Source organism: Rhopalosiphum padi, chromosome 2, assembly GCF_020882245.1.
Source record: "Rhopalosiphum padi isolate XX-2018 chromosome 2, ASM2088224v1, whole genome shotgun sequence".
Lineage (NCBI taxonomy): Eukaryota > Metazoa > Arthropoda > Insecta > Hemiptera > Aphididae > Rhopalosiphum > Rhopalosiphum padi.
In genome coordinates this window covers 45,028,147-45,045,988 of record NC_083598.1, presented here as the reverse complement: position 1 = coordinate 45,045,988, position 17,842 = coordinate 45,028,147, and the positions used below count along the sequence as shown (strand labels likewise).

The 17,842-nt window shown below is 31.8% G+C and overlaps 1 protein-coding gene across 4 annotated transcripts in view; it reads left to right on the top strand.

The window, feature by feature from the left end:
* LOC132923469 (solute carrier family 12 member 6) overlaps positions 1–17,842 on the top strand; it is a 253,901-nt gene that overhangs the window by 195,487 nt on the left and 40,572 nt on the right. For 2 of the 4 annotated variants that reach the window (XM_060987486.1, XM_060987484.1), the window contains exon 1: positions 4,458–5,033. The exons of the other annotated variants lie outside the window; for them this stretch is intronic. In XM_060987486.1, coding sequence (XP_060843469.1) covers positions 4,841–5,033 — 193 coding nt within the window. In that variant the 5' untranslated portion in view covers positions 4,458–4,840. Of the gene's footprint in view, positions 1–4,457; positions 5,034–17,842 lie in introns of those variants that run through there. 4 annotated transcript variants of the gene reach the window in all.

Here is a 17,842-nt window from a genome sequence, read left to right as displayed (position 1 = left end):
TATTTCGTTCTTCTTATATTATGATCAAACTATACTAAGTCGACCACGGGTGTAGCATGGCATAGTTTGAAATGCGCTCCAACAGTGTGAAATTTAATAGATATACATAAATTATTACGAGTAATTTTATAACCTTTTTAAAAATATTCAACTGTATTAATATACCTATTGGTTATCTTACGACAAACAATCTCGTATTGAATGGTTAAAAGTTGAATTAATGAAGACCATTAAAATGTACGTAATATTATATTATTATACCACGAGATCTTTCATATTTTTTAAAATATTTTATCAATCAACAATGTTACGATATCATATAACACATTTTTAACACTAACTTAATTCACAACTAAATTATATTCAACTATAGTTAAACACTTAAAAAATATATATTAAGCTCATTGTAGTGTACAACTATATTATACTATTTACGTCCAAAGATGGTATCAAACATACATCAATGAATTTAATTAAATAATAATACATGTTCAAAAATCCCTACAGGTAAAAATTTGTACGTAAAATAGGTCACTACTTTTTGTATCTAAGCATTCTACGCCATTAAAGTGAGTATTTTAGATTCATGCTGTATTTTGAAAACCGAGAACTGCCACGAGGTATTGCATTAAACATTTTATAGAAAAGCCGGAAATTATACAAATACCACACGTGCCAGGCACTCATGTTGATATAGAACTACGGAAGTGAACAAATTGACCTCTGAGCCATATATTATAATTTTCTCGATCTTAAAGTACTGATAAATCCTAACATTTGAATATACCTTATCTGATTGGAGCTAAGTTCAATCATAAATACTCAAAATGCTTTAAGTTATTTTTTATCGCATATCCCTCAAAATGACTGAGAAAATCTAACAAATAAAGTTCATCCTCCCTACATTAGCTTCATATTTAGATAATATTCATGAGTCATCATATGTGAGTAATTATTATGCATTATTGTGAAAAAAAATTCAAGTACGGTTAGCGTAGGTACTCTCAATAACTCGAAGGTCTAAGGAAATAAAAAAAAAAAATTGGACATGTCAAAAAATTCTATAAAATATTGAGTTTTAAAAAGAGAATGTTTTTCAAGTGGAAAATAATTTTATTCGAGATTACGAAAATTTAGATATTTTATATTGATTGATACTTTTGTTCTTTTCACATTAATAACCATTTTATTATGGGCGTTAATAATATAATACAATATAATATATTATGTATATGTATATTACTTAAACCTATAAATAATATTTAAATTGCTAAATATGTTACATTAAGAATTGATTCAACTGCAAAAGATTTACTTAAAATTAACTGTCTATGCCTTAAACATATATTTTAGCTGATCAAACGAATTATTTTTACAAAATTACAAAGTCATGTTAACGTCAAAATACGAAAAATCAATTACTGGAATGCAATAAAACACAGTTTTAAATGTAAAAAAACCCTGATAATCCATTAGTTTAAGCGAACGCAATAATTTAAAAATATTATCTCAATTTCGTAAGTCTGTATAGTCTGTATAGATAGAATCTATCTAACGCAATATAAAATACTCAGTAGCACTATTAATCCACGATGGTTGCGGTTATATTTTCGAAAAAACGATTTATATACTGATGGTAAAGAGAAGCGTTGGTAAATGAAAAAACGCACGCATAATATTTCTCCTAATAATTAACGACATGCAAAAGTAGTAGAAAAATTACCAAGTTTATTATTATTACGTCTGTTATATAATTTGTCTACAACACGTGAATGTATAATGTTTTAAATAAGTATCGGGAAAAATATTACTCCCGGGCCCCAGCCATGAGCTTATGCTATAGGTAAGTTCCCGGTTTCTGCAAGGGATTAATGTGTCCATTAATAATGAAATATAACTAGTAATTAATGTTATGTAACCTAATCGAATGAGATGCGTTTTCAAATTTGGCATTGCTAAAACAGTAAAAACGTCTAAACAACTCGCCATAAATAAAATCACTGATGTATTGAAAAATAGCAGCGTATTAAAAGTAGTATACGACTATACGAGTAAATGTAAGAAATAACAATAATAATAGAGTATTTAATTAATTTAACTAAGTCACTATTTTGAAAAAAGGCTATTGTATTGTTATATTCTCAATGACAAAAATAATACGAGAAAAGTGTCTGAAAAAATATCGAGCAAATATGTAGGTACTATATTTTTTATACAAAATTAACAATGCCATTTTATAAACAATATTGCTAGTTGCTACGGAATTAAAGTGACGGACGGACACAATGAGAATACAAGATAATTCGTTAGGTATGTATAATAAAGAAAAAAGGACAAACTGGTATTTAACGACTTCCGAGATGTAGCTCTGTTTTAATGTAGGTACAAAACTATAGCCCACTGGACAGGATTATACCGCGTTCACAAGAGAACTTTGGTGATAACCATGGCGGGATTCAGCCAAAGCTGCTGCACGTAAGCAGTACCTACACTTTATACATGACCTTTTCGTTTTACGACAGATGGTGCAGAAAACAAGGAACGTACGACGGCGGCAGATGACCGCCTATTTTTCGTATAAGCTTATAAAAAACACGATTCCGTTTACGTATTAGCATGGTATAAAATATGGTGCAGGTGAATGTAGAATATTAAAAGTGTGCTGAAAACTCCAACTGCTCTTGGGAAATATTTTTTTTTGAAGAAGAAGTAGCAATAATGAAACGGTTATAGTAGATTGATGGTTATTACAAATCAAGATGGTTTTCAAACTCAGGGGAAAACACCCCTAGTAACTGTAGGGTGTTAAAGATTGAGGCGGGAAGATAGAATTGAAAAGAATATTGTAAGTAAATAGAATTCTGGATGTACCGATGAATAACTGAAGAATTGTTAGAGAAAACTGCAGGCAGAAAATACGTAGGTACAACGGAATAATGGTTTTAATGGCCAATTTACCGACAATAATAAATGGATATTATATAAACGGTGGTGCTTACCCTATACAGCAACGTAAATCGAACCGATTACTGCTGTTAACGACTCGGGGGAAACTATGTCAATCGAAAGTTTCGCTTTTCGTTTGTCGATATATCTATATAGTATAGGTAACTATTAATTATTATAAATCGCCGTCACTCCGCATCTGTAGACACGTGTCATGACTATCGAGCGGCGTGACGTTGATACCCTGCGTCGTCGGACAAGGAAATGATTTCCGGGAAAATCCCCCGCACAGCTGTCACGTAGCTCATGACAAATCACAAAATCGGGAGGGGGGGTTAGTGGAGATATTCTAGTTGTCGGGGCAAACGTCGTCGTTTACTATAATATAATATTTTCTAAACCGTCTTCCAGGTAAATATTTCATCAGTTGCGTGCATAATATAATTAAAATAATAATAATAACAATAATACGAAAAGATCGTATTAACGATTCGGTGTAGGGTTGGAAGAGAGATGATAAATAATAACTACTTTCGAAAAACCGGCATCCAGGTATAGGCCGTTCGTCTCCCGAAAGAGGGGCAAAAAATAAATAAAAATGATTCCTCGCCGGTCGTCGTCTTTTAGTTGTCGGCGGCGGCGGAGCGCGCGAGAAGAACAACACGCATCGGGGTCAGTCGGCAGCGCACCTCCTCCATCCCCCCCCCACTAACGCCACCGCCATCGCCGACACTGTATCCCGAAATCACCACACATATACACACTGGCGCGCGCGCATACCACGGTAGTGGTGGCGAGCACGCGACCGATGGTTGTATGCACTATTATACGTCTACGTGCGTGTGTACCACGGTTTGTGTATGGAGAGGGGTGAGGAGGCGGATGCTGTGCGCTAGAGCGGGCGTGGTGCGTTCTGGTACCACCACCAACACCACCGCCACTACCGCCGTCGACACCACCGCCGGTGCAAAAGGTCCCGCTCCCCCGCACCGCGTCCGACGACCATCACACTCCCCGCCGGCCGTAGTCGGGTCGACGGCGTCCGGGGACCGACGATGACGACGACGACGACGACGACGACTACGACTATACAACTACGACTATACTACTACGACACGACGACGACGACGACGACGGTGATAGCGGCGGCGGGCACAGCGGCCGGGCGGTGGACAGGATGGGCCGGCGGGCGGACGGGCGGGCGGCGGCGGTTGAGGAGTGCTCGGAATTATCGAACAGCGGCCCCGAAACCTTTATGACGGGGGCGAAGCGCGCGCTTTCCGCAGCCTCGCTACGGCGCGCCTGGGCCGCGAGAGAGCGAACGCGGCGGCGCAGCGCGGGCCGGGGAAAGCGGTGTAGAGCGGACGGCCGGGCGATGGCGAAGGGACCACCGCGATCGGCGGGAGCGGGGTGGGACGCGCTAGGCAGAGCGTGTGCTGCGCGCTTCCCCAGCGTCCGCCGCCGCCGACGCTGCCGCCGCCGCCGCCGCCGCGCGTGGTGTTGATGATAAACGAATACGCAGTCTGGCCGTGCGGTGCGCGACACACAGACGCCCGCGTCCATCGCCGCTGTCGTCGTTGTCGTCGTCTCGTCGACGAGACACCGCCGCGCGTGCCGAAACGCCGATTGGCATCGAAAACCCGCCGTCTGTGTCGATCCACACGACATACTGTTATTGTTTACAATCGATCAGACGTGTTCCCGTATTGTGATTATACGTCGGCGTGCGCGTGTACAACACAATAACAAAACAATTCCGGAGAACACGTTCCCGTCCGCGCCTTCCCGATTTACGTTCCGATCGCTGGCGTTTTCCGCCGTCGCGTTCACTCGCTGCCGTCGACTTTGTCGTCTCTGTCGTCGCCGTGTGTAGGGTGTACGACGCGCGCGCGACATGTCCGACAATCCTAACGGCGCCGCTTCTGCCGAGCAACCGGTCTGTACCGAGGCCACGCCGCAGCCGGTACAGCAGCAGCTTGACGAGGGTGCCCGACCGTCGCCAGCTAGACAGCACCACCAGAACGGCGGTTCGCCGGCGGCCGCCATGGCCGTGGTCGCCCCGTCACCGGATACGCCGCGGAAGAGAGGTACGGACCGCCTCGCGGGCGAGTTATAATAACACGAGTACCATTACAGTGCATATATATTATATAGTAACGCCGCAGTTGTTTAGTCGTAAGGCAGGTCCAATAGTCCTGCAAAATGACCATATCTGCACAGCGTTTGAGTCCATTGCTTTTGAACGTCCCCCTTGCCCCCCGCCAAACCGCAAACAGGTCGCTTTTTTTCTCTATTTTAGAAAGTCAATAGGCATGAACTTATAAGCGACGGTTTTCTTGTGTCAGCCGTTATCGAAGAGTATCCACTGAAAACTGCAGTCAGCATAGCAATAAGCATATGAGACGTTTACTTGAGTGTCATTCCTCTTAAACTTTTTCCAATAACACGTCTTGACCAACTGGCAAATATCACAATATCCAAAATGTCTTTAACGGCATAAAAGTTATTAAACAGTTTTTGAAGTTATTTTATTTTTATACAGTTTATAGTTAAGACAAAATTGTTTTTTTTTTTTACATATAAATACTCAATATTTGTATAATATATGTCGAACCGGTTCGCAAAGGCCGCATAAGTCCGTCGTATAGGCCAGTCTTCGATACCAGTAGTCCGCAAACGAGATGATTGAGCTAATTTATTTACGTTTTTTATGTACGACGTTTATGTGCTTATAGTTTATGTGAGATTCTCGAGAAACGCGTACCACGTCGTTATTATTAAAACTGTGCAAAAATTTTGGAACGGAGATGGTCTACGAAGCCAATAATAATAATCGTCAACTGTGGCATAATATAATATTATATTATTATACACAGCTGCAGTGGCTGTACCATATTATAATATTAATATTGTTTTCCATCGAAACACGTCGTTAAGACGATACACATCATACACACAGCGCGTACACATTATTATTATCATAATACCCCGAAATTTTAAATAATATGTACCGGCTAATCGGTACGAGACCGATTTAACGACAATCATATACAACTGTTACATGACGTGATCATATCATATCGTCGTCTCCGCACAAGACCCGTTCGCATATATTATACTTATGCGTATATTGTATCGATTGATTCCATATCCGACCGACGTCATTGACACGGCCGTCGTCGTCCGGACACATTATTAAAATAATCAAAAAATGCATTCGCCATTATCACCCATATTATATTGATATAATATTAATCGTTATACAAATTCGTATCAATCTATACATTCTATACGCATACTACTCCGACGCGTATATTGGCACACTGTCATATCTTATATTATGCAATATATTATTTCGCATAGTGTGTGCGCAATTCGATGTCACCATAAGACTTCCGAGAACGGTCGGAGACGGATTTTGGATGTGCGTCAAGACGAAAAATTTCCTTATGATATTATTATATCACGAGATTACATTTAACTATATTAGGTATATGATAGTTCATACGTGCGCATATTAATATTATATTATACATCTTTAAACTTTAAAGTCAAGGTCTAAATTGTAGATCCGCGGTGGAAAAAAAATTATAAATTAATTAAAATATGTTTAAACCGTTACAAAAAACAGTGTAAAACAAAAACAAAACAACGTTTTAAACGAGTAAAACGTTTGTCTTGTATCATTAAAAAATAAAACTGTTATTTTTGCAACCCCGTAATAAGAATATAACCTAAAAGCATATAGTTATTAATAGAATTTACAATTGGCGTTAATACTCAATTTTAACAATATCATTATAATATTAAGCAGTGTTAAAAAAAAAAAAAGAAGAACGTTATGATTCTTATAACTGATGTTTGAGATCTTCGTATAACAAAAAATACAAATTTAAAAACATATGTAGCCGAGTATTTCATTAACATTCCGTTTATACGGTTTAGAAAAATACAATAAGATACATAAAACAACTCCGGTGAGAAGTGATAATAAATTTGTCTGGGGAGACAAATGTAACTTAACCCATCACCCCCCTCCCCCCATTAACCCCGTGGGTCCGCCATCGTACTCGCGGTACAGGTAAATAGTTCCAATATAAAGTTATCGTTGTAAACTATTTGTAACTATGCGTGGCCGAAAACCGCAGTTCAAACCGTTCGCCAATATTATAATATATAGTGCGATTAACTGTGAAAAAAGTGCACTTACTTATGTTACTTATTATGACATTTCGGGTACGTTTATACGTATATTTAATAATAAAAATGATTTTTCTCGTACAGCCATTTTACCGCATAGTCCTTAAATCGGTCAATTACACTCCCGCGATTGACGTTTGCAAGCAAGCGTAAAAATAATGATTACACTATCGATACAAAGCTATTATATAAGTACATATACGTTTAAGGCATAACATTGTAGTCCTTGCACTACATAATATACACACGCAACCGTATAATTGGAAATCATAAGTTTTTATATGTGAAACTATGAAAGTAATGGCATACGTATATAGCACTTTTCTGGGTGCACCATCGAACTTATATAAATTCGTACAATTCATGGTTAAAAATGTGTAATAATAGGAATGCCAATAAGTCTTTAGTCATCGTAAGAGCTGTACAATTGTGCATTTTCAAGAAACTATTCTTTATTGCGGTACATTATTATTGTACCTGCCTACATTTAATGTAACCCAATTATGACGAGAAACATTAACCCATATTAATTAAATTAATAATTAATTACCGAATGTAATGTAACATCAATAAACCAGTGCCCGCAATATCATAATAATTACAGGAAACATATTTTAACAAAATTCAAACTTTTTAGTCAAAGAAATTGTTTAAGTCTTCAAACAATAATAAGACGAAAGGACGTTCAATAATAATTCAATTTTCCAAACCTAACTCAATTATAATACAATCAAAATCTGTTCACAAAATAATTATGAATTCAAAACATTTCTTTGATAATTTCCAATTTATTTTAGTCGGAAAAAATTAGTCAAAACTTATAGTTATCAATAAAAAAAAACAAATATGACTTATTTTTAATCGCAAATTTACAAGAAATTATGGAAAATTAAAAAAAAATCATCCTTATTATAAAATATTTAAATATGTTTAAGCTTAATAACAAATACGTTTACAGTTTACGTATTTTGATAAAAATTATTGGATTTAGAAAGGTAAAATCATAACATAATATTAAAATAATAATAAAAAAAAAAATTTTGTTCTATCTTACACCTAGTTTTACACGAAATAAAATTATGTGACAGGTTATATTGTAACAATATATAATATTAATATTATTACCTTTTTGTACAAAACATATTAAGCTAAATTTTTTCCATTCACTAAAATATTGAAATAATTTATTAACATTTAATTGGTATGTCAACTGGTAGCGTTAATATAAATTATAACAATAGCTGCAACACAAATATAATTATATCTAATTAGGAAAGATTCAAAAATGTCAATTAGGTACAGTTTGAATGAAAAAATGTGGAAATTTTCATATTTTTTTTATGGATAAAATTGTACGACACACATATTCGTTTAAAATTCAACTGACAATTGTCATATCATTGTTAAGTCATACGCTTTGCTTCGCCTGATCAATTAATATATTTCAATTAAACAGAAACCATTTTACATTCGTTGTCAAATGTCTAAACAGATGATTTATAATTTAAAAAAAATTCTTAGCAATGTTACGTGATTGGAATATAGTATAATATGTATAACCATATATCTATAATTATAGTTACGATTTCCTAGAAACTAAATTAGCATTAAAACATAATAAGTTTGAATAAATATATTTTTATATATTGAGTATGAGTTTAACTAAAAGTTTAAAAAAATTCAAGCACTTACTTTAGTTAGTGGAACAATTAATATTATTATTCATATTTTTTTTCTTACTACAAATAATCAAGACTTGGAATTTCAATTAAAATTGAACTGGAACCATTTCAACTTTTTTTAAATATTGAAACTGAATACCGAAACCTTACTGAAATCATTTTTCTATTTTCTTCCAAACTGATACTGATATTGGTAGGTAGAGGATATTTTGAGTTTTTTCGGTTCCAATATTATTTAGCTGTTTTATTTATTTAAGTAATAATAATTATCGGTTCATTTATTTGATTGCAAATGTGTACGTGGATTTATAATTTTCTATTTCTATATCCATCAAAAGTTCCAGAAAACAATAGAGTAATATGTGCAATTACCAACATTTTAATATAATATAAAACGTTACCGACCCGCCAATTAGTTATTGTCTATTGACCCATCGTTATGATTATTTCCCTATAGTTTATTTATAGTTTTGAACGATGATGTCTAGTGACGTTGATGAGTGATGACTAATAAATTGGTTATTAGAATCATCATAAATACGTACCCATATAAGTTGTTATCTTATAGTAACATAGACTAATAAATATATAATATAAATATATACACCTATTTATTTATGTGCTCGATAACTTATGAAGAGTTTCTTATAAAAATAAACACCATATTATACTAACATATTTGATACCATTTTATCATTTAAATTTAAATTTAAAATTATACCAGGTACTATTAACATGAAATATGAATTTTATAGAAAAAATCTTAATATATTGACAATAAATGTACAATACATTTCTGGTATAAATTGTAGTAGTTTCAAGTTTAAACTTTACTGAAGCTTACAAGTAAAAACTTCTAACAAGAAGTCTATACAGACTCACAGAGTCACAGCTATTCAGTAAAATAATTAAGACTTTAAGAGATGTACTGGGTATTGTATAAAACTATAAAATTGATTCTTTTGACTAATGATAACATGATATCAATATTATACTTTTCAATCGAAGGAAATATATACCTATCATTCAGGTATTCAGTAAGCAATCAATTGACATTTACAACTACAAAGTTAGTCACATAGCTATACAAATATATAATATCAAACAAAAATCTATTCTACTAATTTAATTAAATTAGGTACTTTTGACAAATGAGTATTTTATTGTATCAATCTATGCCACTATGATGCATTAGTATTACAACTTTTTACAATGCATTTTAACCTGTTTAAAAAAAATGTTCTTAAAACCAAAATAGTATAAACTTACTTAAATTATTTTATCCTATTATTTGATCTTATCATTTTGTATGTAAAGTTTGCGATTACTTATTTACCTTTTAAAAAAAAACTTTACCTATAAATATACTAGTTTTTATCGAAACTGGAACATTTTCTTTTAAAAAAAAAACAGACTTAAAACCGGGAACAAAAAAAATCATAAAGGTTTCAAGCCTTTGTTATAACGATTGAATCAAAAATATGCATTTAATATAATTATAATATATACAAGATATACAATATACTATATATTTATTATAATTTATATAATCAATAATATATTAGATATTATATAAAAAAATATATTAAACTAAAATTATGTTTATAATAAATGACTGATAAATATAGTGATTTTGATATATTTTAATAGGAATATATAAAAATTTAAATTACACTTATATCATAAATTCATATCAAAATATTCATGCTGGAAACTGCACCTATATTTGCATAACAAAAAGTTTTCAGAAAAATTATTTCTATATTTATTCATGATTATATTAGAAATTAAATAATTGTACCTATGTATTTTAAACAAAATGTTCATAGTTGAGATATAATTTTAAAAACCGATTATTTTGTCTGTATTTAATGACTCAACAATAATAATAGTTACCAAAAAAGATACAATTCAAAAAGCTATAATACTATGTAAATTGTGTTAAAACCCTCTGCTGTTGTTAACCAAATGTGGAAATGAACATTTGGGGGATTCAATTATCCACATTTTGACTTACCTATGTTATAGTTTCAGCTTAATGTTCTACTATTGTTACAAATCAACTAAATAATCCAAAATTAACAATTGAATAATTAAATAGTATCCGCGAATGTTAGCAGCACGATTAATAAGCACACAAAGATACTAAATTAATTAATTCCAACATTTTAACGAGTGTTCGTCAAATTTACTATGCAAGCTCAGCGGTCAGTATAGTAATTTTTGGTTTACACATTACATTATATATTATACGAAACAGACGTGAATTTCACTTCCATAAATACATGACCACTCAAAACCTTGGCATTTAACTGTGGCTCGTTAATCGATTAGATAAATAAAATTTTACCAAATTTTATCGATACAAATATTTTATCATACAATTTTTACACTCACAAGTGATCAAACCCAAGACCCAGCGCTTGTTTATACGCACATAATAATATCGACACGTCATATACACGACTTAATTCTACATAATATAATTTTCTATGAATTTCGAGCACGAATTTATTCAGTGATGAATTGCAAATGGTTTTGATTTTCGCTTTTTGCGATAGTTGTTGGAGTATTACTACGAAGATGAAATCGCCGCGCCGCCGACACAATCTCGTGCTTCGGTCGTACAACTACTACCTACTACAGCAGACAAGTGTCGGTAGGACAGTATAACGGAAATCGCTGGAGAGGGATGGCTATAGTTGTGGGTGGTTTCGGGAGCTGAAGGATTTTACTGGGTCTCAGCCAACGGATAGGCCGATGGCGGCCGGGCAAACAACAGCGTGCTTAACGGCCAGAAAAAGGCCAGTTAGGTACTACCGTGGTTTCTCGTTGTACGTATTATGAGCGCTTTGGAAGCAAATTGAAAGCAAAATCTGCAGTAAACTGACAAATGCGGGCACTGGTCCAAAAAAACCTTTCCTGCAATCCCTCCTCAAAAAATAAAGAAAAAAAAGGTGTAACCAGGGAATTTATCTCGTTTTTGCCTCGCAAAATGTAAATTGCATTTTAACCGTACTCGCCTACCCGGCCACCCACCTATAATCACACGAGGGATTACCTAAATGCCAGCGATTAACATAACCACAGAATCATAAAAAAAAAAAAAATAGTGTACCAAGTCGACGTTTAATGTGTTTTTCATTTATCGGACATTCGCTAAACGCTTTGGTCCAATAATCCGAAATTTAAACGATAAAATTTATTGACTAAATAATAATAACTACAATAAGTAATAAAAATAATTATTAAATTTATACGTCATGGCATGTATGGTTTTTGATTATTTTGAAGTAAAGTTATTGTATTCAGTTTATATATTAACAACGATTCTTCTATTATATTATAATATACATATTATTTTGAAATCAATTCACTTTAATGACTTATGTGCCTTATCGGTTTTTTTATAGCGCTTATTAATTTAATGTAAATCAGCCAGCATATTCTTCTTTGGGCATATCATTTAAACTATTATTATTTATAGTATTTTACTATCCATTTGACCATTTATGTATTCCGTTATTCGCTTATATTATAATATCATTCAGCTGTCAACATTATATTGATATGTTTGAAAATCTTTATCTTCCACATACGTTTAAAAAGGATAAAGGTCGCCCGCGATAATGTTAACTACTTATATTATGTACATAAAAAAAAAAATCGAATGTAATCACGCCACGTCGTCCTTCTAGCGAGAATCAATTAGAATAGGAAATGTTTAAACGTCACTTTAATTTGTATAAGTTGGTTGTACTAATTAATTGGCACTGTAACGGTTTTAAAAAAAATACATAGGCACAGGACAGACAAACGATGTAATGACAAACACTAAGGCCATTATTAAAATTTATAACGATTTTAAAACAATAGTGTTATTATGACACCGAAACGGTAATTTAATTATTAAATAACAACATTCCGGTTTAGGTCTTTCTACGCGGATTATGCATTTATTTTATACCTTGCAATACCTATAATAATGGTTATTATGTCCCCGTTTTGTCCGACGCTATGACTTCCATTGCCGTGGTCACCGATATAATTTTAGTTTATTTTTTATAAAACAAAAATACGTATTCAACACGTTTAAAATATTTTGATACGATGCGGTTGGCCTAACACATCTGAAGTTAAAATAGACGACGCAAGAGGTTATCAGAGTCTTTATAATATTATTGTCATCATATTTTGTCTTACTGTCATTAAATCATTAATTAAATCGTCTGCATGTAATTCCTATGACAACCACTATTTATCAAGCGTTGTTTGCATGCGTTTACATAAACTGTTTTAGTAATGTAAATTTGAACATGGTGTGTATTATATAATATTAACATTCTATTATTCTATTATTATTTATTACTAAAACATTATCAGCTTATTGGATAATAGTACATTTCGTTTTAAATTAAATTACGCATGGAAACCTACAGATAGTCAGCATCCTCGTATAATTATACAATATGTAGAGTATACTTAACAAATTATTCGCATACTTATTGTATTAGAATAGAATATTGATCATCTGTTGTACAGTTTAATATAATTTTACCGAATTCAAATTCGGTACAAAATCCTAGAACTATATGTATATTATAATTATTATTATTCATATTAGAACATTTATTCTGCTCGACGTTCATACTGACAAATTATATACTATATAATATACTTTGTGTCCTGCAATTTTCTGTTTCTTCTATTCGTTATTATTATTATTATTATGATTGATGTTAATTATTACAATAGGTACATGGTAACACGGTAATAGTATAATTACTAATTATTACCTTATACCACCAGAATGGTGTCAAAATTATGTCGAATAACAAATAAGTAAAAAAATATATTCAACATATTATAATACTATGACAATAATATTATACAGTATTATTCACGATAATTACATAGGCGCATTTGTTTATATCAAACTTCGACGATTAAAACATTCGCAATGCGATTATAGTTTTATTTCGTTCGTGGTTCGCAGAACATCGCCAAAAACTTTCACGTTAATGTTTTTCCTGCGCACCGTACTTTATCCCCTTTACTTATATTATTTTTTTTTTTTTTTAATTCGATTTAATATGAAAAGTTTGTAGAGATAGTACAGCGTAGAAAGCAAAATTAACGGTAGTGTGCGCACCTATCACCGGAAGTATACTTAAAAAAAATTAAAGTAGTCGAACAAGAAATTTTAGACACCGTTACAATATAAGAATACGTGCAGATTTATAAAATTACACATTATTTATTTTTTTTTGCTACCTAATAGTATCGCTCTGGCGGGGAGGGACACTTTATTAATATAATAATCGACTGTGTGGCGGCGTTCGATTGCGACGAGAAGCCAAAACGGGTTAACCGCCCAAATCAAAACGTTAAATTTATTGCCGTTTAGCCGCGAGAACAATGCGTAAACTGGACGAAAGCCAATCGATCCGGATAATTATATATTAAATTATACATGGAAATTACATCGAACTATCTTTCGTTTCAGAACTGTCGCGTAAACCGTGTATAACATATTATTATATACATATACGAAACGCGCTAAAAGCTGAAACTAATATATTATATTATCGCTCATCTGTATTTATGTACCACCGGGCACGCATAATATATCACAGTATACTGGAAATCGTTTAAACAAATGATTCATTCTAATTTGTAATTTTAATCCTCGGAAGTCGTGGCAGTCGACTGCATCAGCGGCGTGACCTATGTAAATAGTATAGATACCCGTCTACATATTGTGCATGCATTACATACGCCTTGCGTGCATTGAATACAATATAATAGTAAATCATTTATATTGTAAATTCCTTCGATTCTGTATACGACTATGATCAATATCCACACACCGCCGTCGTTTAAGTTTAACAACCTAACCATATTTATCTCATGTTGTATACATTTATACATTTTTTTTTTTTATATACATTTTGTATTATTATAATATTTAATTTTGTATACAAAAGCATAAAATGTACAGGTATATAATATAAGTAGGCACGTGTATAAATATGATATCGTCTAATTAATCAACGTATTTTAAACGTAGTTAGGTGATATCCCGAGATATTCGTTCGTTTATTGGTATTTGCGTGTTTGTTTTTTTTTTCGTGCGTACCTTTAAAAATTCTAAAGCCTAAATGAAACGCATCTCATATTGTGTTCGATTAAATATCTTAACCTATACCTATTGGGTGAATATCATTTCTTATGAATTATCGATTTTTCAATTCAAATTACATTTTCCGGGAAATTATACAAATTTTCTATTGGTAAAATATTTTAAAAACTCTAAAATTATTCAAGTTAAATACATAACATATTGTGGCCGTTGATTAAAATTATAAATATTATGTTATTAAAATCGTACAAAGTTATTTCTATGAATAAATTTAAATTTTCTTAATCTAACTAGTTTAGACTATCTAAAATGTATAAATTCGAATACGCATTAGACTTAATAATTTTCGAAAAAATAAATATAGAAAGAGTGAAAATTAATTAAAAATAAAATTATGATTTTGATTATGAAATCTTAAACTTTTAGCAGCGCATGAAATATGTTTATAGATAAACAAATTTATAATTACATTAAAAAGCAATTTAATTTAAACACGTAGCTCTAGGTAAATATTTTCTACATTTGGAAGTTTATAAAATGCAAAAACAAAATTGAAAATACTAATTTTGAGTTCATTATACTGTTGTAGAAAAATTGACATACAGTTGGCATTCAATAACGTTTTTCTTATTTCAATTAAAATAATTCTATATAATAATTCTAGATTAAAAAAAAAAAACGTTAATTATTAATGTTAAGTAATTTAAGTTGCGTTATTAACCGTACCTTATTACCGAAACAATTGTCATTATCTTTTCATCGTAATAAACACTATTAAATTTGTTCGCATTTACATTATAAAGAGTGTACACTGCACACCCTTGGGTCAATTAATTTTGAAACACTAAAACATAGTGTACAATTAACATTGATCCGGCAATGTAAATTAAAAATACTCGTTCAACTTTATACACGTTTTAATACTGACCTTCATTTATATCACGTAGCTAGTTTGATAACAGAAATGATTTAGCTACTGAACAATCATCTTTAATTAATTGTTTTATTAAAAATATTTTCATGATAAAATTACGTTGAAACACTAGTAGGTACGCTGATCAAAGTCATTTGCTTTAAGATATTATGCTGTGCGAAAAAAAAAACTCGGTATCTATCTAGTATATCTACTGATATTATATATTATTTTTATTTTTTGCTTAAATTTACATTTCTTATACGATTCTCAAAAAATATAGATATTACAATATATTATTACAAATTCGTATAATATAATAATCTACCCGCGCAAAATAGGACCCCGAGGACATACATCAACCGATTTAAATGCGATCACGTTACATTAATTCTTCAAAAATGATTTATAAATAAATAAGTTAGAACATATTCACTATTTTTTAACATTTAACATATCTTCTACCTTTAGTAGGTAAGATTATCATACATATTTATTTATAGAATCCTTAAACATGTATACAATTAATGTACCTATTATAATATGTACATTATTAAAAAAATGTAATTTTGTATTCCTATTCAGATAATATAACTTAATTGATAAACAATTTCAATTGCAACCGTAATATAATATTATTATTCTTATCGTTTTACATAAATTTTCAGAATGAATGTACATTTTTGTTCATTATTATAAAATTGTCATTTTATAGCATTATCTGGTTGTATCCATATGATGTGTACTTGGTATAATAATGTACATAAAAAAAAATACATACTTTGTTTGATTAACAGAGTTAATAAAAATTAGTCATTTCATTGAATTTTTATATTTGATATTTGATATTCATACATTCTGTGCGACCGGATACAACAAATAACACAATTGTAAATTGTTCTTAATTGAATAAAAGTACTAACTATAAATTTATCAAAAATCATATTATTTACTTTCAGAATAATTTTATTCAAGACCATTAGTTTAGTTGATTTCTTACAGTCAAGTATAAATTTAATTAAATTTTAATATTAAATTTAAATATGTGATCTTTTGTTATCGTGCTCATGATAATGTGGTGGAAAGTGATTGCCATTTTACGCCATTTCCATAAATAATTATATCGGATAACAGCCCAATTATAAATACGGTCACTCGTAAAGTAGTTTAATAGTCTCAAAAATAATATATTTTCGCATCATACATTCACACAATACGGTTGCGCGCTATGGCGATGTTTGCAATTGCGAAATTGTACGTTATTTTGCAAATGACGTAAAACATTTACAATGCATTTAAGTCATGACCAGTTTGGCGCCAGATGACGAGTGGTCAGAAGCTGTCAAATAATTACTTGTCGACTATATTTACAGTCAAGCGCAGAACAGGGTTGTCCTTAAAAATAACAATTTCTCCGACCAGAGGAGAAGGTTGGTTAAAACCTCGCAAAAAGAAACCTTCCTTTAATTATTCACTGACCCAGTTTCGGCTTACTGGCGTCGGGATTTGATTTTCTTCTAACCCTGTTTTTTATGTCATTCCAAAAACTTCAAAAATTAATATCAAACACGTCGTGGATTTTTTTTCATTTCTGAAACTCCAATATTTAGAGAGAGAAAAGAAGTTTCATATACTCATAGTGTATCATAGTGTTCTGTACGAAGAAGCCATATTGAATTTATCATGTAATATAATTTATATTTTACACCATAAATATTGCCAAGAGTTAATAAAATCTGTCAACCATAATATTAACATCGTAACTAAATTGTACAATGTACATCAATAAAATGTATACATGATAGGTTTAATATTAATATTAAAAATAGTAAAAAGAAATTCCAGCTGAAAACTTCTACTTAAGTAGTCATTTCAAAAATTAAATAACGTTTATCATAATTTAATATATTTAGTAAATAAACATTTTTTTTATTTTTTTTAATTATTAATTTATTTTGA